The sequence below is a fragment of the Phacochoerus africanus genome, chromosome 1 (assembly GCF_016906955.1).
Source record: "Phacochoerus africanus isolate WHEZ1 chromosome 1, ROS_Pafr_v1, whole genome shotgun sequence".
NCBI classification, from domain to species: Eukaryota; Metazoa; Chordata; class Mammalia; order Artiodactyla; family Suidae; genus Phacochoerus; species Phacochoerus africanus.
In genome coordinates, this window is record NC_062544.1 from 79550678 (window position 1) to 79577156 (window position 26479).

The window sequence follows — 26479 nt, forward strand, 5'->3', positions numbered from 1 at the left end:
AACATATTCCATTGATGCCATCCTGACATAAATAAGAAAGATAATACTTGGTAGAACTCCTTGGGTCCTGGAGAAATCGTATGTTGTATCTGGGGACATTATCAAGTCCCATTAGAAAAAAAAGAAAGGAAGGAAGGGGGAAAAAAGAAAAAGAAAGAAAGGAGTCACTTTTGAAGATTGTCCCAACAACTAGACTTCCTAAGGTTTTCAGTTGATAAGAGTAGCGAGTATAACCTCAGATGCCTAAAATCTAAGCTGTTTTACCAACACCAACAAATACCGTGAAACTAGAGTATAGGGTGAAATCCAGTAGGGGCAGCAGAAATAACCACTTAAGGTTTTAAACATACTGACTGCCACACTCCACCTTTACTTTGTAAAGGTGGTCAGGGGCTTCTTACTGGTCATTGGTAGAGCTTGCTTACATCTCCAATGAAAATTTGAGACCTGAAATTCCTGTTGGAGAAAACTGATATAAAAAAGGATCCATCCAAAAACTCTCTAATCAAGTGCAAGGATTTGCTCAAGAACTTCTGTTTGGTTATACCAAAGGTGTCCACTAGATGCATGAATGGGGTGTCTTAGAACCCAGGTTCCCTTCTTCATCTCTTTCGATGCTTCATCCTTTTCTGTAGAGAAATCATAGGCCCAAACCATGACTCCTTACAGAACAAGTCCAACAAGAACAGTACTTGCAGACAGGAGCACCAAAACGACGGAGGAAGACACTTTGGAAAGGCTGCCTCCTTCCAACCTAGTTTTTCGAAGACAGTGTTGACAAAACCAAAACACCAGTGTTTATCTTCCCAAGCTGGCCATGTTGTGTTCTTCTGAATGATCATCTGAAAAGATACTCGTTATAGTGAGTCATTGATTAGTCATGTAGACAGGGCCTGCCATCCAGTGTGCAACCTGCCCCATTAGAAAGACTTTTTTCTGTATTTCCTCATTGAAGTTATCTGAAGACAGGATCATGTAACACTGACTGGTGGGCAGTGGCCAGTGGCTTAACTATTGAGTCAAGAAACCAGGCAAAGAGCAGTGCCGTGTCCTTGGTACTTCTTTCTACAGAGCAGATATGCAGAGAGAGATGACTTATATTTATCCAGGTATTGTAGGTGCACCTAGCCAGCAGCTAGAGAATAAGCCTTGATGGTCAGGCAGGAGGTGGTCTATTGCTTCCGACTATGGAGGCAGTAACTTGGGCAGGGAAACAGACTGGCAGAGCAGCCTTGTGCTGTCCACAGGTGGGCTGATAGAAACAGCAAAGCCTGGAGGGCTGCTCATGAATACATAATAGATTGATCGACAATAGATTGATTGTCTGCCTAGGTATGGGCTTCCCTTTGCTGCTCTAACAAGTTACCACAAACTTAGTGCTTTAACAGAATATATAACTTTATTATCTAGGAGCTCTGGAGCTCAGAAGTCCAAAATTGGTCTCACCGAGTTTAAATCCAGGGCTTTGTTTCTTACGGGAGGCTCTAGGAAAGAATCTGTTTCCTTACCTTTTCCAGTTTCTAGAGGCCTCCCACATTCCTTGGTTTACGGTCCCTTCAAGCTGGTCAGTGGTAGCTGGAGAAGTCTTTCTCATGCCACCATCCTCTGGTTCTGGCTCTTCTGACTTCCTCTGTAAAAGAACTTCATGGTGAAACTGGGCCCACCAGATCACCCAGGATAAACTATTTTAAGATCAGCTGATCAACAGTCTTAATTCTGTCTGCAACATTCATCCCCCTTTGCTCTGTAATGTAGATGTTTATGGGTTTCAGGGATTAGAGTATGGACATCTTTGGGGTGGAATGGGGCATTGTTCTGCCTCCATAACCTGTTAGAGCCAGGAAACCCTGGAAAGTCACACCTCCAGATGTGACGTGTGCCACATCACCTCCTGCTCTATGGAGCTGTCTGCCTACCAATAAGGTTCTATAGGTTTTTCCCACTAACAAGGCATTTTTCTCTTGACTAGGTTGGCTTTATCTTGTCAATCTGTCCTGTCCTGTTGGCCACAAGGTCTCAAAAGTAAGAGCATTGGTCATATATTGGGCAAGTGCCAATTCTTGTAATGAAAACTCTCTTTCAAAAATTTTAAAGCAGGAGTTCTCTGGCAAGCCTAGTGGTTAAAGGATCCAATGTTGTCATTGCTGTGGCTCGGGTCACTGCAGTGGTATGGGTTCAATCCCTGGCCCAGGAACTTCCACATACTATAGGTGGGGCCACATGAATAAATAAATATTTTTTAAATAAAAAAATTAAAGTATATAATAGTTTCCTTAATTTTGTCATTCAAACTTGCCAGTTCTCCACCCCTGTGAACACGGATATCTATATCAAGAAATAATCTCACAGGAGTTCCCATCGTGACTGAGCAGTAATGAACCTGACTGGTATCCCTAAGGATGCAGATTCCATCTCTGGCCTCTCTCAGTGGATTAAGGATCCAGCAGCTACAGCTCCGATTTAGTCCTTAACCTGGGAACTTCCATATGCCTCGAGTGTGGCCCTAAAAAGACAAAAAAAAAAAAAAAAAGAAAGAAAAGAAGAAATATCTCACAGTTTTTCATCTCTCAGAGTTTCCAAAGCTACCATTGTCCCCCTTTTTGCTAGTCTTCCAGTCTCTAGATTTAATTTTTCTGCTATAAGCACCCTAAGCAATGCATCAATAGATGATAATTTGTTTTGCAATTTAGATTTTTCCATTTTTTGTGTGTATCTTAAACCCTGAAGAATGACAGCAGTATGTGAAGATTTTGAATTATGAATAATCTTCCTTATTGTTCTGACTTTTGTTTGTCTCCTTACCATTTTAGCCCAAGTTCATCTAATGGAAATTGGATATTCAACCATGGGCCTGAGTACTACAGTATTTCACATGCTTTTATATATATGCATATATATATATATATATATATATATATATATATGCATTAAAGAAAACAAGGCATCTGCATATCTATAATTAGCTGATATATTCAGCACTGGCTCCTATAAACAAGATGCAGGTGTATGTAGTGCAGAAGCATTTTATGCAGAGTGTTGTTTTTCACTTGTGGGGAAAAAAAACTACTCTCCATGAAATGAAAAGATAAAGTTGACAAGAAAAACATTAATTGTGCATTAATGTTTGCTGGACCAGTATCATTGTATTCACCATTGTATCATATTCTTTTTTTTTTTTTAATGGCCACATCCATGGCATATGAAAGTTCCTGGGTGAGGGATTGGACCCAAGCCACAGCTATGACCCATGCTGCAGCTGTGGCAACACTAGATCCTTTAACCCACTGTACTGGGCTGGGGATCAAACCTGTGCTTCTGCAGCAACCCAAGCCACTGCAATCAGATTCTTAACACACTGCACCACAGTTGGAACTCCTCACCATTGTATCATATTCTAAGTTACTGAGATCTCTTAGCCACCAGAAGTCTTTGTTCTTAAGTACTTATTTGCTTGGCGTATGACATTTCTCCTGAAGGGTGGACTGTGAAAATTGGCTGTATTTCAAAATTTCAGAGTTCATGGTCAAAAAATAATATGGATCATGTGCCAGGTATCCTCTCAGCCCTGGGGATTCAGTTTTGAACAAATCAGACAAGATAGCCCCCTGGGCAGGTGTGGAGCAGAAAATCAACATATTAGCCTATGAAAGGTACTAGGTGGTAAGTGGAAGGAGGCAAGAGGAATCCAGAAAAGGGGATGTGGACCAAGAGAGGAGGGCAAGGGGTGGGGATGGATGTGCTATTTTTAATGGTTTATCAGGTTGAGAGGATTCTAACTACTGTGTGTGCAGAATTTTAAAACAAAAATTTTCCCTTAGTCCCTGCTTTGTCCCTCTGAATCTACCAACCTGTTAAAAACTGAGAGTATAGCTATCACTTACCTTCAAGTTTTGAAAAAAAAAAAGTATGCAATAGCACACGTAACTCATTTGAAAGTTCTTAAAGAATTTAAAATGCAAACCAGGTGATTTAAGACTACAGTGACTCGGGTGGCTGCCGAGGTGTGGGTTCCATCCCTGCCCAGCACAGTGTGTTAAAGGATCAGGTGTTTCCTCCGGTTTGGAGTAAGCCTCAGCTGTGGCTTGGATTCAGTCCCAGGCCCAGGAACTTCCATATGCCACAGGTGAGGCCATTTAATTAAAAAAAAAAAAAAAAAAAGCAAACTAAAACATGTATCCAGTATGCTTTTAAATGCATAATTAGATCAGTAAGACAGAAAACAGGGAATTTTTTAAAATCTGGGATTTTATATTTTGAAGGTTTCTTTTTTTTAAGAATATTTACGAACTATGCAGAAAACTTAAGTCTGAAAATGGAGTAAATAAGAACATTTTATTTATTATAATTGGGGTTCTAGTCATTTAATACTAAGACTGAAGATCTTTGAACTGAAATTATTATTTTAAAGAAATAACAATCTTCTCAATTTCTTTTATTTATTGGCTCTTTTATTTATTGGAAGGTAGAATACCTCCTGGGTAGGTCCTTTGAACCCACAGGCGATGAGTTATAAGAACAAGGAGAATTAATGCTACAAAATGTAAATTGGAATAAAATAATTAAAAGAACTAAGTGAATCCCATGTTAGTGGAGGAAGGGAAAGGGGACATTTCTGAATTGCTTTCCCTTTTAAATATATACATACAGGCATAGCTCAGAGACATTGTGAGTTCAGATCCAGATCTCCACCACTGAAGTAAACTGAGTATCAAAATGAAGCAAGTCACACAAAATTTTTTTGGTTTCCCAGTGCTTATAAAAATTGTATTTATACTATACAGTAGTATAAGTGTATAATAGTATTATATCTAATAAACACTGTCCATACCTTAATTTTAAAAATCATTTTATTGCCAAAATATGCAAACCTTTGTATGAGCCTTCAGCAATGGCTCACTGATCAGAAATCACCATAATAAATATAATAATAAAGAAAAAGTCCGTAGCACTGGGAACTCTGTCCAGTCAATTATGATGGAACATGTAATGTGAGAAAAAAGAATGTATACATGTATGTGTAACTGGCTCACCATACTGTGCAGTAGGAAAAAAATATATATAAAGCAATAAAAAGAAAAAGTTTGGAATTTTGCGAGTTACCAAAATGTGGCGTGGAGACATGAAGTGATCAAATGCTGTTGGAAAAATAGCACCAGATAGACTTGCCCAACACAGGATTGACTTAAACCTTGAATGTGTATAAAAAATGCAGTATCTGTGAAGCACAATAAACCAAAGTACAATAAAACAAGATAGGCCTGTATATATATGTTTATTGGTACATATATTTGTTATAAATTAAGTAACATTGTAGTACATATGTATATAAAATTATAGACATGGGTATGATTTAGTACTATCAACTTACTAAAATTACTAGGACAGTTGTAATGCTGTCAGAATTTCTGAGATAACTGTCCACATGATGCCTAGAAAAGTCTCTTCATTAAGGTTGACTCAAGGGTTTGGGATGCACTGCACTGCACTTGATGGGATTTCTTAGTACGTAATTTAAAAAATTTCAAAGGTCACGGATACACCAAACGAGTGTGTTTTCTTATTATACCAAGATTCAAGTGTCATATAAATGTTCTGCTTGGGCTGATGGATAAAATGAAGAGTGAATAACATTTAATCAGCTGAGCAGTATTATTGAATAACTCGTATTTCAAGATGCCATGTTGCAAGACGGATTTTCCTGGTAATAGCTTTCTTCATGTTCAAGAGAAGCATGTGAGGAAATGAGGTTGACATGTTCCGGTTTGTGGATTCTCAAAAGAGCTAGTCACAGTGGTTGAAGCTGACAAAGGTCAGTGTTCAGTGGGGATCCTGGGGAGCTCTGAGTGGTGGAACCTGCAGTTTTGCCTTTTGCTCAGCTCCTGGGATCCCCTGCAGCCTCTGCTCTGATCTTGGGGGCAGAGCCAACTGGAGAATGACAAGATGGGCTTCTCCAGTTACTTTTCTGGGTCTCAGCACAGAACTATCAAAATATGAAAATCAAAGTTAATTAAACGATTGAGAGATGCAGGAAATCCATAGTACATGTTATATTCTATGAATTTGCAGATGCCAGGAAAATGGTCAGAAAATGTTTCAGATCTAGGATATGCTTCTGCCTTCTTTGGTACTAACAAGTGAATTCTCTTGCCTCATTGCCACCACTTTCTATATCACTCCTCTGCTCAAAAAGCATGAGTGGGTCTCCCCGTCTTAGAACCTCAAATTTTCCTTGTTTAGGTGGTTTTCAGGGCCACCCCCAGCCTGGTCCCTTCCTGGCATGTCAGCACCCCCTGTGTTCCACCCCTAGAAGGTGCTCTGGGTGAGCAGATGCCCTTCTCCACAGACTGTTGATCCCTCTTCAGAGCCATCATCCTTGTGGGCTGCAGGCATTGGGAGCTGTTGGCCAAAGAAGCTTTCTGCCAGCATACCACTCCCTTAAATTCTGCACATTTTCTTTAAAATCCCACAGATCTTATATTCTACTCCATAAAGTGTTCAAGTCTGAGTATAAAATCATAGTAATTATAAGAGGAATAATACCCCCAATTTTTGGCTAAATTTAAGGGCCAAGAAGATGTACCATTGTCTGACACACCGATGCCCCCTCTTTCCCCCCATCCTTCCATACGTGTCTCCTACGTTCAAAAGCATGGACTACCCCAAACAGTTTAGAATTTAATCATGTTCTACACTGTACAGCTCACAAGTTTTATTTATTTAACCATGCCAATGGCATATGGAGGTTCTCAGGCTAGGGGTTGAATTGGAGCTACAGCTGCTGGCCTACATCATAGCTCACAGCCATGCCAGATCCTTAACCCACTGAATGAGGCCAGGTTTCAAACCTGTCTCCTCATGGATACCAGTCAGGTACTTAACCCGCTGAGCCACAGTGGGAACTCCCTACATCTCACCAGCTTTAAACTTCTGAAAGTCAATCCAGCTGTTATTTCTTCCTCAAATAATCCCCTGTTCCACTTCCCAAGGAGGCTGTTTACATGCCCTTCTGACAACCCCCTTCAGGGCACCTTGTTTGTCCCTGTGCGTTTCTCCACCAGCTCCTCAAAGAGCACAGGACAATGCCTAGTAAATATCAGCTGAGTAGGACAAAACTAAAATTATTTTCTCAACCAATGTTATGTCCAGTAAATATTGGCTGTTACTACCCTAAAAGAGTGTATGAGCTAATACATCTTCAGAACATATAGGCAACTTGGTCATCTAAAACAGGAAAAAAGAAAGGAAGGAGGGAAGGAAGGAAGGAGACATATGCGTAACAGGAAAACATTTAAGCAAATTTTATATTCTGTACAATTTTTTTTTTTTGGCTTTTTAGGGCCACACCTGCAACCTATGGAAGTTTCTAGGGCGGGGTGGAATCAAAACTGCAGCTGCTGGCCTACACCACAGCCACAGCAACACGGGATCTGAACCCTGCAGCACACCTCACAGCAATGCTAGATCCTTAACCCACTGAGAGAGCCCAGGAATTGAACTCACATCTTCATGGGTGCTGGTCGGGTTGACTACCACTCAGCCACAATGGGATCTCCCTATTCTGTACAATTTTTATAGGTATAATGGAAGTCTTACTTGACATAGGTTAAATTTTTAAATTTATTTTATTTTATTTTTGGCTGTGCCCATGGCATGTGAAAGTTCTCAGGTCAGGGATCAAACACCCACCAGAGCAGTGATCCAAACTACATCAGTGACAACACCGGCTCCTTAACTTGCTAGGCCACCAGGAAACTCCTAAAATTTAGATACTTAACTTAAAAATAAAATAAATGCACAGAAATTTTTCTATATATATCCATCACAACTCCTTTTGGTGGAATATATTAGGTTTACTTTAATATTCACTATTTGTTATAACCATAGGCTATCTAAGATACAAAACAATTTTTCTATCACTGCTATGTCTGTATTTAGCATAATTTTACATTTTAGAAAGATGTTATTTTCCATTTGGCAGTAACAAAAGAATCACAATTTTTTTAAGTGTGCACTTTTATAATGCCAATGAAATTAAAATTTAAATGAGAGGCTATGTCTTTCATAAACACTTTGCCATCTGTCAGTCAACCAAAAACTACTATTATTATGATTATTAACATACTTGTTTATTAAAAATGAAAGGCCAAAACCTCAGTCATCATTTCTTAGCACTTGCGTTCCCATCAATCTGATCTAAAGCTACTGGATTTCTCAAACCGGGACAAACTTAATGGCCCCTAACCAGTGCCCCTGCCTCCACTTATGGGCCCCTATGGTCTGTTTTCCATGTGGTACATAGAGCAGTCTTTAAACAAGTGTGTTAGGTCAACTTATTTAAACCCATCTTCTTCAGAGTACACCCAATGCCTCTATAGTAGCCAAAAGCCCCCAGGTACAGCCCAGCATCACCCAGCTGTCACCCCATCTCATAGCTCCTTCACTCTGCCCCAGCCACTTTGCCCTCCCTGCCCTTCCTTTGGAACCTCCATCAGTCCCTCATGTCATCAGTCTTTGCTCAAATGTCCCCTGATCATGATCCCCTGACCAACCTCATGAATCACCTTCCTGTGTGCTCTTTTCCTATCGTCTCTATGGTTTTTATTACCAGGGAAGATCTGTGGTTGAGGGGCTGAAAGCTTGTATAGTTTGATGGATCTTTTTTATGGATCAAAGTTGTAACTAGAAAATTGTTAGGTCCTCCTTCAGGTAAAGCTGCTCCTGTTTTTCACTACTGAAATGATCATATCAGCTTCTTTGCCATTTACTCAATTTCTGACTCCTGGGCTTCTTTAAGGGAAGGTCTCTGTCCCTCACCTCTGAGTCCAGAATCTGAACAGACTGGACACTCCATACCCATGGGTCAAAGGGGGACTGTCCAATCCATATAATGATGAAAGGCTTTGGGGGTAATATCTACGGGCTTCCCAAATTCACATCCTGAGATCTTTTAATAATTTTCAAATAGTTAAGTTATATGTCTGCCTGACAGAGGCTTGTACTTTCAGAATTGTTGTGCGCTCATCTAAAATTCTCTTTTGAGCAGCTGAATGATATCCGAATTGAGTGTTGCCACTTAGAATATGTTAGGTTGAGTTCAGCTAGGGAACAACAAAGGAGACTTCTATTGGAGACATTGTCATTGTCACTACTTAGCAGCTCTGTATCTTGTATCTATGAGGATAGCTCAAAACTTATGCCAGGTAGTGGAAATCATTAGACTTATGTGGAACACCTTGAGTGTGTCTGAGTGATGTCTTTAGAAAAGGAATTTGTGGGATCAGTTTAAATTCTTCCTTGGTAAGAAAAAGAAAAGAGGGGGCCTTTCTTGAGCAGTCGTACAGAATAAGGTTGAAACTTGCAGGGATTCTGAGCGAGCAGGAGTGTTTGTGGAAGCTGTCAGCTCCCAGCCTCGAGATGGACAGCTCTGAGGCCCCTCTTGAACTCCTGTCCACTTCACTGGTGGGTAGCAAAGTTTGCAATAAAGAATCCACTGCTGGCTTTTCATCCACTTAGACTGTGTTTCATTCTGTGATGGGGAAACGTCTAGTAAACGTCTCTGCTCATGATCACAGTTAACCAGAGAGAAATCAAAAGGGCCAAGGACCATGGTATATGTAATTTTTTTTTCAATGATTCAGGTTTTTTTGTTTTTTTTTTTTCATTTAGAGTGTCTTGTCAAATGCATTGCTGGTGGAAGCATGATTCACATTCAGACCAAAATTAGGGGCTTTTTCCCTTCTGACCTTTATCTCTTTAAATGATAGGATCATGAGGTAGATGAGAACATCAAAGTTCAAATTGCTATAAAATAGATCATTTCAGAGATTTTTCATGGGAAATGGTTTTCTTTAGCCAAAGTCATGGACAGGAACCTTTCATTAATACAGAACTAGAATAATATCAGCCACTTCTCTTAAATTGAAGATAGTTTAAAAAATAGTTTAGATTCTTCCCTTCAAAGTGTTCATTTTTGCTGTGTGTTTGTGCAGTTATCTCTGTGATGGTCTTCAGTGCCAGGTGAGGGCATGTTCAATGGGGTGGAAGCTGGATTTGGAAATTTATCCACGGGGACAAAGATTCTAGGAATGTAGAGGGCTTTGGATTGGAAAATTAAGGCAACTCAATTAACTGTAGTAATATATTTGTAGACTTCTTTATTCTTTCCACATCAGTTTCAAAACCCAAATAGCTTTCTGCTAGATACATCCTACATCATGGTACATGTATAGCATCTGGGGAAATCTGCATGAACTAGAACCTTCTGAGTCATTTAACTTGTTCCTGGTTATATGTTTTGCTGCTAGTTGCATTTTTATGTTTATTAGAAGCTAATTTGTTAATAAAATCAAAACATGGTCCTTCTCTCTTTTTGCCTAATAATTCTCTCTGTATTTTAGAAAAAAAAATTCTCTTTTTCCAAGAACTATTATCATCTCAAAATTATTTCAAATGCTTTTTTTCCTGGTCAGTTACCATAACAAGAAAAACCATTGTGGAGTTCCCGTCATGGCTCAGCAGTTAATGAACCCAACTAGGAACCATGAGGTTGCGGGTTCGATCCCTGGCCTTGCTCAGTGGTTTAAGAATCCGGCATTGCCGTGAGCTGTGGTGTAGGTTGAAGACACGGCTCGGATCCTGCGTTGCTGTGGCTCTAGCATAGGCCGGTGGCTGCAGCTCCGATTAGACCCCTAGCCTGGGAACCTCCATATGCCATGGGAGCAGCCCAAGAAAATGGCAAAAAGACAAAAAACAAAACAAAACAAACAAACAAACAAAAAACCATTGCATGTCTCTTCTTTTAAAAATATAGATTAATTCATTCACTGCACTTGCTTTGAAAATATGCCTAGCAAAATATCTCCTGGGTGCAATATCAATGCAGCACGCTTTGATGTTATTTTTTTAAATGACCAATACAGTACATACAGTTCATTCTAGAATAAGTATATCCCTTATGTAATCTCATTAGTTATATACCACTTGGATTTATGACGTATTCATAATATACAGTTGGTTTACACACTAAATGAAATTTATGAAGTTGTAATTCTGAATGGTATGCTTTTCACTGATTCTATCATATGTTATATGAGCGTATTATTAAGTTAATTCATATATTGACCAGGTAATAGTGTCTTTAAAGAGTGTCCTTTAAGAAGTTGATATAGGCATCGTGGCTCAGCGGAAATGAATCTGACTGGCATCCATAAGGATGCAGGTTCAATCCCTGGCCTTGCTCAGTGGGTTAAGGATCTGGCATTGCCATGAGCTGTGGTGTAGGTCACAGATGCAGCTTGCAACCTGTGGTGTAGGCTGGTGGCTATAGCTCTGATTCAGCCAGTAGCGTGGAAACCTCCATATGCCTCTGGTGCAGCCCTAAAAAGACAAAAGACAAAAAAAAAAAGTTGATATAGTGGGTAGGTAGTTCCTTAGAAGACAATATTTATTGACCTGTTTGTTAAGCAATTTACATTTGGGATGTCATTTAATACTAAAAACAACCCTAAATCCTCAAAACTAGGTTTCTTTCATAAAACTGAAAAAGATTTTAAACTTTAAGAATTGTGCTATTGGAGTTCTCTTGTGGAGCAGTGGGTTAAGGACCTGGTGTTGTCAGTGCAATTTTCCCTAGCCCAGAAAATTCCACATGCCAGGGTGCAGGAAAAAAAAATTGTACTTCTGATTTACTCAGAGGCAACTACATGTTCATACATCAATCCAAATTATATAGAAACCCTGATTGTCTAATGGGCTTAACTGTAAGGATGAGGAATAGTGTTCAGAGGTAAAATACGTATTTTCAAAACTGGTAGCTGCAGTTTCTACATTAAAATTTTCAGTGAGATTTATTTACCTCTGGTTAAGTCTCAGATTTCAGAGCCACAAACTTTTAAGCAGGGACAAATACTTAATTTTTAAATATGAATAAGAAATATAAAACAACTATCTATTTTTAAAATTTTTCTAGGCAGCATCATTGAGAGATTACAGTGAATTGGAAATTCACTGAAATCACTGAGTCCATAGGGCTTTTTGTCAGCTTTCTCTAAACCAGTTCTCAGACATTGTGACTTGATTGTTAATGAATATCTAGAGCCAGAGGAAGTTTTGTTTGTTTTTTTTTTTAGGGCTCCACCTGCAGCATATGGAAGTTCCCAGTCTAGGGGTGAATCAGAGCCGCAGCTGCCAGTCTACAACACACCCACAGCGACACAGATTTGACCTGCATCTGCAACCTACACCACAGCTCATGGCATCACAGGATCCTTAAGCCACTGAGTGAGACCAGAGATGGAATCCATGTCCTCATGGATACTAGTTGGGCTCATGCCCGCTGCGCCACAACAGGAACTCCAGTATGGTTTATTATTAATCCTACAGACTAGGATTTAAATTTACTTTGCATGTCTGGTCCAGCCTAGTTTCTTTTAGAACTAAACCAGAAGCACAAAGATGTATCCATTTTACTTCAAATGTAATAGAACCCTGAGAGGTGGGGAAATGTACACCGAGGTCCTTAGATGTTTGAGGTCCTTATCTTACCAACCAGTAGGTTAACAGAAAGCTACTCTAGCCTCTTTTCTCTTCTAGTCTCAGCTCCAAATTCCTCAGAGTAGACGAGCAATAGCTCATACCCTCAGGGTCTGCTGTCCTCAAAAACAAGTATTTTTCTAAATGAAGACAGGTACAACCCAAGAGGAATTCTGTTCCCTGTTAAGAGTAATTTTTTAACCCACTGTACATCATCATTACAATTTTAGGAAGACTGTCATGAACATACAAACACTCCCGTACTTGGATATGTTCTGGATTATTCATTGATGTCTATATCAATTTAATGATGATAGCTAATTCAGTTGATAAAGATAGTTTATTCTCAATAAATGCAGAGAATGTTAAGAGTACCAGATCCACTATGTGGTGAGGCTTCATTTGCTCCAATGGGTTGTAATGCATGACTTGCATTTTTCTCATGTTGGATTGCTCAACCATTTATTTTCTGATTTAAAGGGGTTCTATATATTCTGCCTTGCCATGGAAAAGCAAGGAAAAAAACCGTTGCATCCTATGCCTGAATGATTTTTAGATAACTTTAATTCGAGAATTTAAATCAGAAGAACTTTTAAATAGTGGATCGTATGGTAAAGGTACATAAGCTATTTTCATTTCTTCCTTGGTGCAAACTGGGTGAGCTTTACTGATTTTTTGCACATGTGTCTCTGCTTTCATCCTAGAAATAGTCTATATTTGATTTTATGGTGCCATCTTTGTAAACAGCCTAAAAGGACAGTTAGCAGGGCAGCGTTTTGCTTCTTCTGATTGGTTAATTCATTTTTATTTCCCCTGAGTATGGGGTTCATCAGCTCCATCTTCCTTATTTCTTAGAGAATACTCTCTCCATCTCAATACCTGAGGTTCTCAGCTAAGCAGAAGAATAAATGTGAGCTATTGACATAGGAACTAAAGTGGACCATGTATCAAAGAATCATTAAATAAATGAATTTAAGACTGTCTCTTCAGGTTATATATGAAAAACCCTTTCCAGTCATTCCCTATGTTGATGAAAAATCGATCAGTCTAGGAAAGAAATGGAAAATTTTATTCGAGCCAAAAATTTAAGGATTATAACCCAGGAAGAGCATCTTAGAAAGCGCTGAGAACTGTTTCACCCATTAGAAGTCAAGGCACAATTATATATGTTTTCTGAGACGGAGGTCTGTATATCAAATGATCTATTATTGACAGTTTACATAATCCAGGTCTAAGCACCATGTGACCCCTTAGGGGTTCAGACGGGATGTTTTCTTTAAAAGAATTGTCTTGGAGTTCCCGCAGTGGTTAATGAATCTGACTAGGAACCATGAAGTTGCAGGTTCAATCCCTGGCCTTGCTCAGTGGGTTAAGGATCCGGCGTTGCCATGAGCTGTGGTGTAGGTTGCAGACGCGGCTCAGATCCCATGCTGCTATGGCTCTGGTGTAGGCCAGGGCTGCAGCTCCGATTCGACCCCTAGCCTGGGAACCTCGGCTCTAGAAAAGGCAAAAAAAAAAAAAAGACTAAAAAATAAAAAAGTAAAAGAATTGTCTTGTTGGTGCTAGGAAATGTTTCTCTTTATGGCTAAGCAGGTATTCCTGCATTTGGGGAAGTTTTGGTTGATGCATAATGCAGATAGACATTGCCCAGTGGGAAAGAAGAGGCCAAAGGGCAGAGAAGAAGAGTGTTTTTACTTTTAAATTTGTCTTGCCTTACCATAAATTGTGAATTTTATGTCACACCTATCAAGTTCAGGAAAGTAGCAGATATAAGATTTGTTCAGTCCAGATCCAGTTCAAACCATTGTTTTCCTCTACATGGTTCAATATTGATAGCTTTTATTTCGTCTTCTGTATTAATGTAAATACATCAGAGTCACATAGTCAGTCTGAAAAGACAAAGAAATACAGCAATAAGATACCACAACAAAGTAGACTGGCCACAGTGCAGAACAGTGACAATGCCAAGTGCTGGTGAGGATGTGGAGCAACAGGAACTCTCGTTCATTGCTGGTGGGAATGCAAAATGGTACAGCTGTTTTGGAAGATGGTTTGGTGGCTTCTTACAAAACTAAACATACTCTCAATGTACAACCCAATAAGAGCTCCCCTTGGTATTTGCCCAAAGGAGTTGAAAATTTATATCCATACAGAAACCCGCACACAGATGTTCATAGCAGCTTTCTTCCTAACTGCCAAAACTTGGAAGCAACCAAGATGTCCTTTAGTAGGTGAATGAATAAATAAACTATGTTATGTCTAGACAATGGAATATTATTGAGCACTAAGAAGAAATGAGCTATCAAGCCACAAAAGACGTGGAGGACTCTAACATGCAAATTACTTGGTGAAAGAAGCCAATTTGAAGAGGCCGTACTGGATGATTCTAGTTAAATGAACTTCTTTTTGGAAAAGGCAAAATTGTGGAGACTGTAAAAGGTTCCCAGGAGTTAGGGAGAAGGAGTGGGAGAATGAATGGCAAAGCATAGAGTATTTTTAGGGCAATAAAGTTATTCTGTGTGATATGGTAATAGTGGATCCATGTCATTATACATTTATCCAGATCCATAGAAGGTACAATACCCAAGAGTGGACCCTAATGTAAAATATGTACTTAGAGTGATAATGTGTGTTGATGTAGGTCCATGCATTGTGACAAATGTAGGGCTCTGGAGGAGGGTATTGATAATAGAGGAGGCTGAGCATGTGTGAGGACAGTGGTGTGTGGGAACTCTCTGTACTTTCTGCTTGATTTTTGCAGTGAATGCAAAGCTGCTCTAAAAATAACATCTACCTAAAAATAGTTGTTTTTTTAAAAAAAAAAAAGAGAGAGAGAGAGAAGGAAACCAACACGCAATAAAAACTATACCACTCTTCCATTCATGTGATATGTATTTATTAACTTACTACCTATGACAGATATTCTTCTAGTGAATTTTACTTTGCTATATTTTGTATGTATTGGATATTATATAGTGTTTTATTGATTCTGTTTCAATGAATTAAAGCTAGATTCTTTTAAGATTTGGCTTTTGAAGAATTCTGCATGAAGATGATGAAGGGAGGAAAGGGAGAAAGTACACTGGCCTGAAATAATAGTGCGGGGGCTAAAACAAGGGTCCCCACTATTGGATGTGGAACAGTGCATGGGGAGGCTTATAGGAAAATAGGTTGCTTGCCATTTAGTGCGAGAGAGGTAAGGTGACTTTTCAAAGAAGAGACTTCCCCCTGAGCATTTTTCAAATTGATATTTGAAATGGGTTTGTTTGGAGCCTTATGAGAGTGTAAGGTTGAGTACAAGAAGAAACCAGAAGAATTAGGGGCAAGGAGACGTTAAAGAGAGGGAAGATCCAAGAGAAAAGCAGACCATCCATAATACCCAGAGGTCCTTCAGGGAATAAAGACCCTGAAAGAGAATTCAAAGTCTACCTTAAGGCTTTCTTTCCGGTCCTTTTGGGAGCAGGGAGGCTGCAGGAAAAGAAAGAACCAAGGACCTGGAAGTTCCCATTGTGGCTCAGTGGTAATGAACCTGACTAGTATCCATGAGGATGTGGGTTCGATCCCTGGCCTTGCTCAGTAGGTTAAAGATCCAGTGTTGCCATGAGCTGCGGTGTAGGTCGTAGACATGGCTAGGATCCTGCGTTGCTGTGGCTGCAGTGTAGGCTGGCAGCTGCAGCTCTTTGACTTCTAGCCTGGGAACTTTCATACACCGTACCTGCAGCCCTAAAAAAAAAAAAAAGAACCGAGGACCTGACCATCACATTTCACATCTGTCAATGACCAAATGTTTGGCTTCAGAAAACTCAAGTAGGGTTCTCATATTCTTAGATAAAATTCAATCCCAAGAAAACAAAAGATTTTTGTATTGATGATCCAGTGACCCCCAAAATAAGTCCGAATGTAAAAGTTTATCATCTTATTTGAGTTGCCCTAAATAGATTAAAATAGAATTTGATTTCATTATATATTTGGATATATGGCATTAATTAGGGTCATACTGAAAACATCATTTTCTCATTATACTATTAAGAATTGATATTGCCTTCATTTTGAATTAATTTTCCCTCCTAAAGCTTTGGAATAATATTTTAATAGCTTAATTCATTAAGTTGTATGAATGGGAAATATATTATCATAAATTAGGAATCTTTAATATACAGAATGGCTAAGAGAGAGAGTTAGATTTATATACCATTTGCTTTTAATGACCATGAACTTCATTACCTCTTGTATAGTTTCATCATTATTAAAATAGTTAAACTTAGATAATTTCTTTTTGTCTTTTTGTCTTTTTAGGGCCACACCCACAGCATATGGAAGTTCCCAGGCTAGGGGTCCAATCAGAACTATAGCTGCCAGCCACAGCCACGAGGGATCTGAGCCATATCTGTGACCTACACCATAGCTCACAGCAACGCCAGATCCTTAACCCACTGAGCAAGGCCAGGGATTGAACTTGTGTCCTCATGGATGCTATTCAGGATCGCTAACTGCTGAGCCATGGCAGAAACTCCAGATAATTTTTAAAGTAAAGCACACACATGCAAATACACATAGAGAAAAGGGCATGCATAGTATAAGCTTTTTGTACAAGTAGAAATAAAGTGGATGTGTTATAGCTCAAATGTATGTACAAGACATGGATTTAGCAATAGACTTCATCTTTCCTGGGTGGGTGCCAAGCAGGCCCTGAGTGAGACTGTAAGTTAGGGAAAAGTTGTTTTCTGATCTTTTCTTAGCTTTTTCTTTTTTAAAAAAATACTCAATGGATTTTATTACATTTATAGTTGTATAGTGATCATCACAACCCAATTTTATAGCATTTCCATTCCCCACTCTCCAACCTGCCTGATTTGGAAACCATAAGTTTTTCAAAGTCTGTGAGTCAGTATCTGTTATGCAAAGACATTCATTGTGTCCTTTTTTTAGGTTCCACATGTCGGTGATGGCATATGATACTGGTATCTCACTGTCTGACTGACTTCACTTATCATGATAATTCCTAGGTCAATCTATGTTGCTGCAAATGTTGTTATTTCTTTCCTTTTAATGGCTAAGTAATATTCCATTGTGTATCTGTACCACATCTTCTTTATCCACTCTTCTGTCGACGGACATTTAGGTTGTTTCCATGTCTTGGCTATCGTATTACTTTACCCAGCAAGGCTTTCATTCAGATTTGAAGGAGAAATCAAAAGCTTTACAGACACGCAAAAGCTAAGAGAATTCAGCACCATTAAACCAGCTCTTAGCTTTTTCTAATGGAGTCAATGATCCCTTTAGCCACTTTCCCTCAGTGCTTTCACCACTACAGGCTGTGCAGGCATCTCAGGGACCCTATTGCCCTTCTCTCTACAACCCTGTTCCTCTCTGGGCCAGGCCCCCTGTCCTCTATTCCTGGTCTTGATATCATAGGTGATGTAATACCACCTTCATGTTTTCTTTTTCTATTTTAATTTATTTTTTATTAGAGTATAGTTGATTTACAGTGTTGAGTCAATTTCTGCTGTGCAGCATAGTGACCAGTCATACATATATATAATTCTTTCATAGTATCTTCCATCTTGTTCTATCCCAAGAGGCTGGATATAGTTCCCTGTGCTGTACAATAGGACCTCATTGCTTGTCCATTCTAAATATATATCTACAAAACATTTGTGTTTTCTAATTAGGGACTTAGAATCCATGACTTCTGTGAGGATTTCAACTTTCTCTGTTTCTATTTGGTTAGGGGACAGAATAGTTCCTCCTAGCATATTTTGAATCGTGAGGAGGTCCACCTTATGTAAGTGACGCATGCTTTCATTTTTTTATGTAAACTGGTCTTGGAAGAGTAGCTGTGGCACCTTGGAAACATTCATATGTGTTCAGAAAAGGGTTTTTTTTTTCTTTCTTGAGAGATATGACTCAGTTTTGAACAGCTGATATCAGCTAACCTGAGGAAGAAACACTGTTATAACAAGTAATACGTGCTCCCTCCTCAATTACTCAACAAATATTTGTTGAACATCTACCATGTGCCTGGCATTGCACTTGGAATAAGGATGGAGTTCTATCAGTGAAGAAAACAAAGAGCGGGTTGCCCTCCAAGTACATACATTCTAGCAGAAGAAAGACAGCAACAATAAACGTGATGAACAAGTTCGTACTATAGGAAGAATGCGGTGGGTTAAAAATCCGACTGCAGGGAGTTCCCTTAGTGGCTCAGTGGTTAACAAATCCAACTAGCATCCATGAGGATGCAAGTTTGATCCCTGGCCTCACTCAGTGGGTTAAGGATCCAGCGTTGTCATGAGCTGTGGTGTAGGTCACAGATGCAGCTTGGATTCTGAGTTGCTGTGGCTGTGGTGTAGGCTGGCAGCTGTAGCTCTGATTGGGCCCCTAGCCTGGGAACCTGGGAACCATAGGCCGTGGGTGCAGCCCTAAAAAGCAAAAAAAAGAAAAAAAAAATCCAACTGCAGTAGCTCTGGGTGCTGTGGAGTGAGGGTTCAATCTCCAGCCTGGCGCAGTGGGTTAAAGGATCTGGCATTGCCACAGGTGCAACATGGGTCACAGTTGTGGCTTGGATTTGATCTGGCCCCAGAATTTACATAGGCCCTGGGTACAGCCATTAAAAAAAGAGAAGAAACATAATAATTGGACTATTTTTCCCATTATGGTTTTTTATAAGATATTGAATATAGTTCCCTGTGCTGTACAGTAGAACCTTGTGGTTTATCCATTTTATGTATACTAGTTTGCATATACTAATCCCCAAATTCCCAAACCAAATGCACAACCCCTCCCACTTGGCCACCATGTCTCTTCTTTATGTCTGTGAATCTGCTTCTGTCTCATAGATAAGTTCATGTGTGCCATATTTTAGATTCCATATATAAGTGATATCATGTGATATTTATCTTTCTCTGACTTTCTTTAGTATGATCATCTCTAGATCTAGCAATGTTGCTGCCAATGGCACTACGTCATTCTATTTTTATGGCTGAATAGTATTCCATTGTGTGTATGTCCCACATCTTCGTTAACCTCCCAGATGGCAGTATTATGTGGTGTAGCTGGAGAATGTGGTATTTGAGCACCTTTGAAAGAGTTTGTAGGTTTAGCTCTGTGTGCCTGCCCAGCTGTGGAATGAATAAATTTTCTGTAATAAGAAAACTAAATACGGAAGGTGCCAAATTATATTCATTCATGCCAAATTATAATTCTTCAATCACTGATGGATCTTGAGGTTAACAAAAGAAAAGAATATTACTGAGTGAATTGTATGCTTTTTCCAAATGCAGAAATATTCAAATACAGCTCTGCTAATGAAAACTCCATGAAATGGTCTGCATGTTAACTAGACAATTTGTTTGCCGTTTAAGTTTTAAAATAGGGTCTAAAAATGAAAGGACAGAGAGGGAACACACATGTAGAAACATATTGCAAGGGATATTTTCTTTCATTTACTTATTTAAAAAACACATTTCTCTTTAGGTAAAAGAACTCACAAATGTAATGTTATTTTGTGGGTGTTATTAATAAAATACCTAAGTTAAGTATAACATGCCCTGGTCTTAGTGTTCTGACCAGCTTTCATTGTGAGTGACTTTCTTATTTTCCAGTCTTCTCAGATGAAAAACCCTGTGTCATTTCTGGTTCCTCTTTTAGCTTCTGCTTCCTTTAAAAGGTTGGGAGCATTTCCCTATTAAGCATAATTTTCACATTCTGTCTATCAGTCTTGCAGCCTTTTAAGACAGTGGTTACATATAATAAGTCTTTGGAGGGAGAATCATTCTTTTGCCCCCTCCATCTGCTTTATACAAGTATGTGGCATATTTTCATAGAGAGAAATGGCTGAGATGCCCAGTAGGAGGTTAAAATCAACTTTTCAAAATGCTCCAGCTTGAAAGGAAATACATTTGAATTTTTAATCCATAGGATATTAAGAAAAGTCAAAGCAATAGATTCTAAAGAGAGCAATAATGTGTTTTCTTTTCCCTTTGTAAAAGGCCTTCATTCAGTTCAGGGCAATTAATTGTAGCACCCATGTCATATGAAAAAATCTGTCTGGGTTTTAATAGTGAAACCTTCCCCTCTAAGGCAAAAGGTGTGTCCTTGGCTCTTTCAGATAAGGAGACAAGGAGGCATCCAGCTCCTGGTAGACCTGCTGGATCATCGGATGACGGAAGTCCACCGTAGTGCCTGTGGAGCCTTGAGAAACTTGGTGTACGGGAAAGCCAACGATGATAACAAAATCGCCCTGAAGAACTGTGCAGGCATCCCAGCACTGGTGAGGTTGCTCCGCAAGACCACCGACCTGGAGATCCGGGAGCTGGTCACAGGTTAGCATCCTTACTAACAGCATGGCTGATGCTCACAATCAATTTCCCATCATCCATCAAGGTAGCTGTGAGCTAATCAAGTAGTATGGTCCCTGCTTCTCCAGGGGCTAAGGACACAAGCCACCCGTGCCTGTTTGCCAGTGACAGAAGTGAATAAAAGGGTATCAGATGTCACACTGGTAGATTGGTTATATTCAGTAGTTAGAATCTAATAAACATAACCCTCCAAAAATTCTATGACCATATGTCAGTCTATGTCATTTGATTTAGAAGTAGTGGACATTTTGCAGTACCCATGGGTAGGCATTAGCAGGACATTAATCATAACTGATGAAAGGACAAAACATGTGAGTTACTGCTAATGAGGTATGTATTTTGGGTTAGAGTGTGATTAACAACAGAGAGCTTATTGTACTTAGTAGTTTTTTTGTGTTTTTTTTTTTTGTTGTTGTTGTTGTTGTCTTGGGCCGCTCCCGCGGCATATGGAGGTTCCCAGGCTAGGGGTTGAATCAGAGCTGTAGCCACCGGCCTACGCCAGAGCCACAGCAACGCGGGATCTGAGCCGCATCTGCAACCTACACCACAGCTCACGGCAACGCCGGATCGTTAACCCACTGAGCAAGGGCAGGGACCGAACCCGCAACCTTATGGTTCCTAGTCGGATTCGTTAACCACTGCGCCACGACGGGAACTCCATGTACTTAGTAGTTTTTGAATCAAATATTTATGCCTAGTCAAAGCCTCCAGGTTATGTAATCTTATAGATTAAGAAAGTTTTCAGAAGAAAAAAACGACTTCCCTGGTGCCTTAGTGGGTTAAGGAACTGTCGTTGTCACTGCTGTGGCTCAGGTTATTGCTGTGGCATGGGTTCAGTCCCTGGCCTGGGAATGTCTGTATGCCTCAGGCCTGGACAAAAAAAAAAAGTTTGTTTTTTTTTTTTCAGAAGTTTTCATGAGAGAAAGTCTTTCCATGAGCATAGAACTTCAGAGTTTTGTGCAATGCACATAATTCTGGTAACTACCTTAGAAGGCCATAGGATTAATGAATGAGAACATGTAAAACATTTAATATGTACCTTTCTTGGAATAGGTATGGACACAGGAAACATTAGTCATTTACTGTTGTCCCTCACTTTTTAAATGTGCGTTTTTATTTATTGGAGGGCTAAGGGCATCAGTGGCCTCAATGTGGAATTTCAAATCACCCTTTTTGATTATGTACATATTGGAGTTCCCCTTGTGGCTCAGTGGGTTAAGAGCCTGACATAGTGTCCGTGAGGATGTAGGTTCCATCCCTGGCCTTACTCAGGGGGTTAAGGATCCAGCGTTGCCATGGGCTGTGGTGTGGGTGGCAGATGTGGTTCAGATCCCATGTTGCTGTGGAGGTGGTATAGGCTGGCAGCTGCAGCTCTGATTCAAACCCTGGCCTGGGAACTTTCACATGCCACAGGTGCAATGGTAAAAAAGAAAAAGATTATGTTCATATTGCTGTTCTATGTGATATTTGTTTTCTGGTTCATCAAAATACCCCTTCAAGCAAGTATTTGGCAAGTGGATTGCAAAATTGACTCTAAAAAAAGGATTTTTTATGGAGTTCCTACTGTGGCACAGTGGGTTGTGCCTCTGTAGGAGCTCTGGTCACTGTGGAGACACAGGTTATATCCCTGGCCCAGGAACTTCCATATGCTAGAGGTTGGGGGTGGGGAGATCTTTGCATTATCCATGATTCTAGTGACCTGACTCAACTCTAAAATTTTCTTATAGCTCTGCCAATGAGCATATGTGAACTTGTTCTTTTAAAAAAATAAATTACTGAAGCTAGCTAGCATCATGAATATTTGTTCATTCTGGGTCAAGACTCCCAGCTTCATCACATTTTAACCTACCCCCTTTAAGATTGTTGCTCTCTTTCACACTCTTACTAAATTGGAAGTAGGCCCTGACTTTGTTCCCTTTTGTTTTTTTATGTCTCTAAATGGAGGATTGTCTTTGTAGGGAAAAATTAGTTGTTAAGGGTTGCAGTGTTATAGTAACGTTTTGCACTAAATTAACATGGGGTGACATGGTCAGGCAGGGAAGGTAAACTGTTATTGTGCACATATTATAATGTGTAGAATAGTTTGGGGGTGAGTTAAATAATTGAAAACACACCCTGCCATTATAGCTATGAACACCCATTCTTACTTTCATGGACTGTGTTTATATTGGAAATGCCTGCAAAAGAAAGGATTCGATGTACATGATGGAAAACAAACACCATGGTGCTTATATGCACTAAGCCCTTGCTAATGAATGTGAGAGGCCAGCATAACTAAACAAACAACCTCCTGTATACCTACGTATCCATTTCATGATTTGAAAAGGATTGGATTTCACTGAAGTTTGGATTTGCTCCAATGCAAAACCCTTTTCTAGAAGCATTCTCTGTGATGGCTTATTGCATTGCAAAGAAATACAACCACATGCAAAAGGTGGAGATGATTAATGACTTCAGTTACAAGATGGCACAAAGTGGAAAAGAAGAATAACCATCGATGTAGAACTTTATACCCAGCTGAAGTATTATTCAAGAAGGATGCCTCAACAATGATATTTTCAGGCAAAGATAGAGTTTATCATCGCAAACCTTCACTGAAAGGAATACTGAAGGATGTACTTAAGAAGAGAATTGAGTCCAGATAGAAGGTATGGTTTTGCAAGAAACAGCAATGGCAAAAATAAAATAAAACAAAGAATATATGTAAGCCCACTGCTATATGTGAAAAAAAAGGAAGGAGATGGCAGCAGTGCCTCTGTCCCACGACATCATCCACCCCAGCATACCCTGCGCTTCTTGTATTTGAAGCCACTATGAAAGAGCTGACGGCTGGCTCCTCCATTGCTTTAGGGCTGCTTCTGACAGATGCTGGGTGTCACCCATTATGTGCACCTGAGCAGCATCAAAAATTTCTATGTGAACCCAATTTAGAAACATCAGGGCAGATAAACTCTTCAGAATGACAAGTTTCCTTGTGAAGCTTTGGCTGCAGGAAAGATGCCTGGACTTGTTATACAGAGAGATTATATTCCTTTTATTCTATTCCTTTTGAGAAGCACAAAGGTTTGCCCCCACTGTCATATCATGACCCCCTGTCTCTCCAGCAGCATGAGCTGGTGGCCCAGCTAGAGTAAAAAGGATCAGTTTCACTTCCCTTGTCACAAGCCCCCTCCTCAAGACCTTTGGGAACTAGGTTAGACATTTGTGCATGAATTAAACAGTGATTCGAAAATAGCAGCTATGCCCTTTCTTTGTAATTCTTCAGCAGACTTGCTCACCAAGGAGTAAGGATGTTCCAGGCCCTTCTACTACACAGAGTTTTTTTTTCTGTTGCATTTTCCTTCCTATCTGTTAGTGAATTCATGAAAACAGATCATGTTGAAAACAGTCTCTGGGTCAGGGGAAGGGAAGGTAACTTACACTTTGAATTCCTCCCTAGTATTTACAAACTAGGAAGTTTTGTAAACAAATATTCAAAAGAACAATTTTAGTGATTTTGAAAAAATAAAGCATGTTTATAAATCTGACTTTAGATGAGACTTAGGCTATGTATCCTAAAGGATCTAGTGCACCAAATTATAAACTATAAAAGACAAAATGAAATAAATGATCTTGCAGAGCTTTAAATTCTTTACTGAGTATTCCTTGGCAAGCTGTTTGAGCAATAATAAGATGTTAATAATTGAAGTATTTACATGCATTTACATTTAAAACATAACTATGCATGCTTAAAAAAAACAGCTGCCTGTTTGCACTGCAGTGTCTATTCACAGCAGAGTATATTGCCACTGCCTGTTAGGCCTTGCAATAAATAATTTTCTTCCTATGCAATAATTACTATGAGATGATGATCAGAATTTTATTTAAACACAGTTGAAGCTATTATATGCTAGCCATTACTTCAAATGTTCCTAAGCAAATAAACTTTGATTAGAAATGCTGGATGTCCTTTGGGCTTGACTAATACAATTTTTCTCTCTCTAAAGATGGAAATAATCAACCTAAATTTTGAAATGCCCAGCTAAAGATTACAGAATGCTTTACAAATCATCATAAAACAGTCTTTATTAAACCATAAAGCTCAATAAATAAGTTTTATTTTGGTTGAAAGCAAATGTCCTTAAGAGTTTTGCTTCTCCAAGAACAGAGTGTATTCTTGCATCTAATGCTTCATATACCCAAATAGTCTTTCCTTTTTAGTAGGAAACAGGCCTCAATTTTAACTATTTTATGTACTAGCAATAGGTCAGTTTTTTGTTTTTTGTTTTTCTTTTTAGGGCTGCACCTATGGCATATGAAAATTCCCAGGCCAGGGGTCAAATGAGAGCTGCAGCTGCCAGTCTACACCACAGCCATAGCAACGTGAGATCTGCAACCTCCACCACAGCCCACGGCAATGCCAGATCCTTGACTCACTGAGCAAGGCTAGGGCATTCTCATGGCTACTAGTGGGGTTTGTAACCCACTGAGTGACAACAGTGGGTTGGTTTAATTCCTTCTCTCCAAAGGGCTCCAAAGTTGGTTTCATTCCTTCTCTGTAGGTTAGTTGGTTTAATTCCTTCTCTGTAGGTCAGTTGGTTTAATTCCTTCTCTCCAAAGGGCTCCAAAGTTGAGTTACATGTCCCCAAAATTCATATGTTGGAATCCTAACCCATAGATGCTCTATGTGACTCAGATGTAATTAGTTAAGTTAGGATGCTAGGGTAAGAAGATGGGCCCCTAATCTGATATAGCTGATGTCTTTATGAAAAAAAAAATGGATACAGGCACATAGAAAGTGAATGCCATGTGAAGGTGAAGGCAGAAGGCAAAATGATGCTTCTACAAGCCAAGGAGCACCAAGGATGGCCAGCAAACAGCCAGAAGCCAGGAGAGACCCATGGACCAGAGACTCCCTCACAGCCTCAGAAGGAACCAACCCTAGTGACACCTTGATCTTGAACTTGTACCCTCTAGAACCAATGAGTCAATAACTTCCCCTTATTTAAGCTACTCAGTCAGCCCCCAGGAAACCAAACAGACCTACATCCAGGCTGTCCTACACCTATTCCCAAATATGAACAAATTTTTGTTGGTCAGGGAAATAAATTCATGCAAATAAATGCAGAGCCATGAGAGCTTACTTAATAGTGTTGCTGTGTTTAAAATAAATAAGACTTTATTGGCCTGATTTCTTAATGCATCTTCTTAAAACAACTACTTGTGAAGGATTGGATGATAATTAAATGCACTGTCTTCTGATATTTTTAAATCAAAATAATGGATATAGTCAAAAATAAAATAGTATAGGAATGCTTGTAATGAAAACCATAGCATCATCCTCCCTCATCTACCCTCCTCCCAGTTCCCTTAGAGGCATTCAGTCTTAATTTTTGCTCTGTGTTGCTTTGTGTTTTAGTTTTCTCATGATTATGCCTTGTCTTTAAATAATATGCTCATCTCACTCTAAGTCAATTTTCATAGGCTTTTAGTACTGACTTTCTAACATAATGGAGAGGATATTTCACATTTTCACCACTCAAGCCTTCTTTTCCTTCTTTCCTAAATGGTGGGATCATTATTCTTTTTTTTTTTCGTATTTTATTTTA

At 39.4% G+C, this 26479-nt stretch overlaps 1 protein-coding gene across 3 annotated transcripts in view; it reads left to right on the top strand.

The window, feature by feature from the left end:
* CTNND2 (catenin delta 2) overlaps nt 1–26479 on the top strand; it is a 1041823-nt gene that overhangs the window by 773912 nt on the left and 241432 nt on the right. For all 3 annotated transcript variants that reach the window (XM_047768122.1, XM_047768109.1, XM_047768114.1), the window contains exon 11: nt 20642–20855. In XM_047768122.1, coding sequence (XP_047624078.1) covers nt 20642–20855 — 214 coding nt within the window. The remainder of the gene's footprint in view (nt 1–20641; nt 20856–26479) is intronic.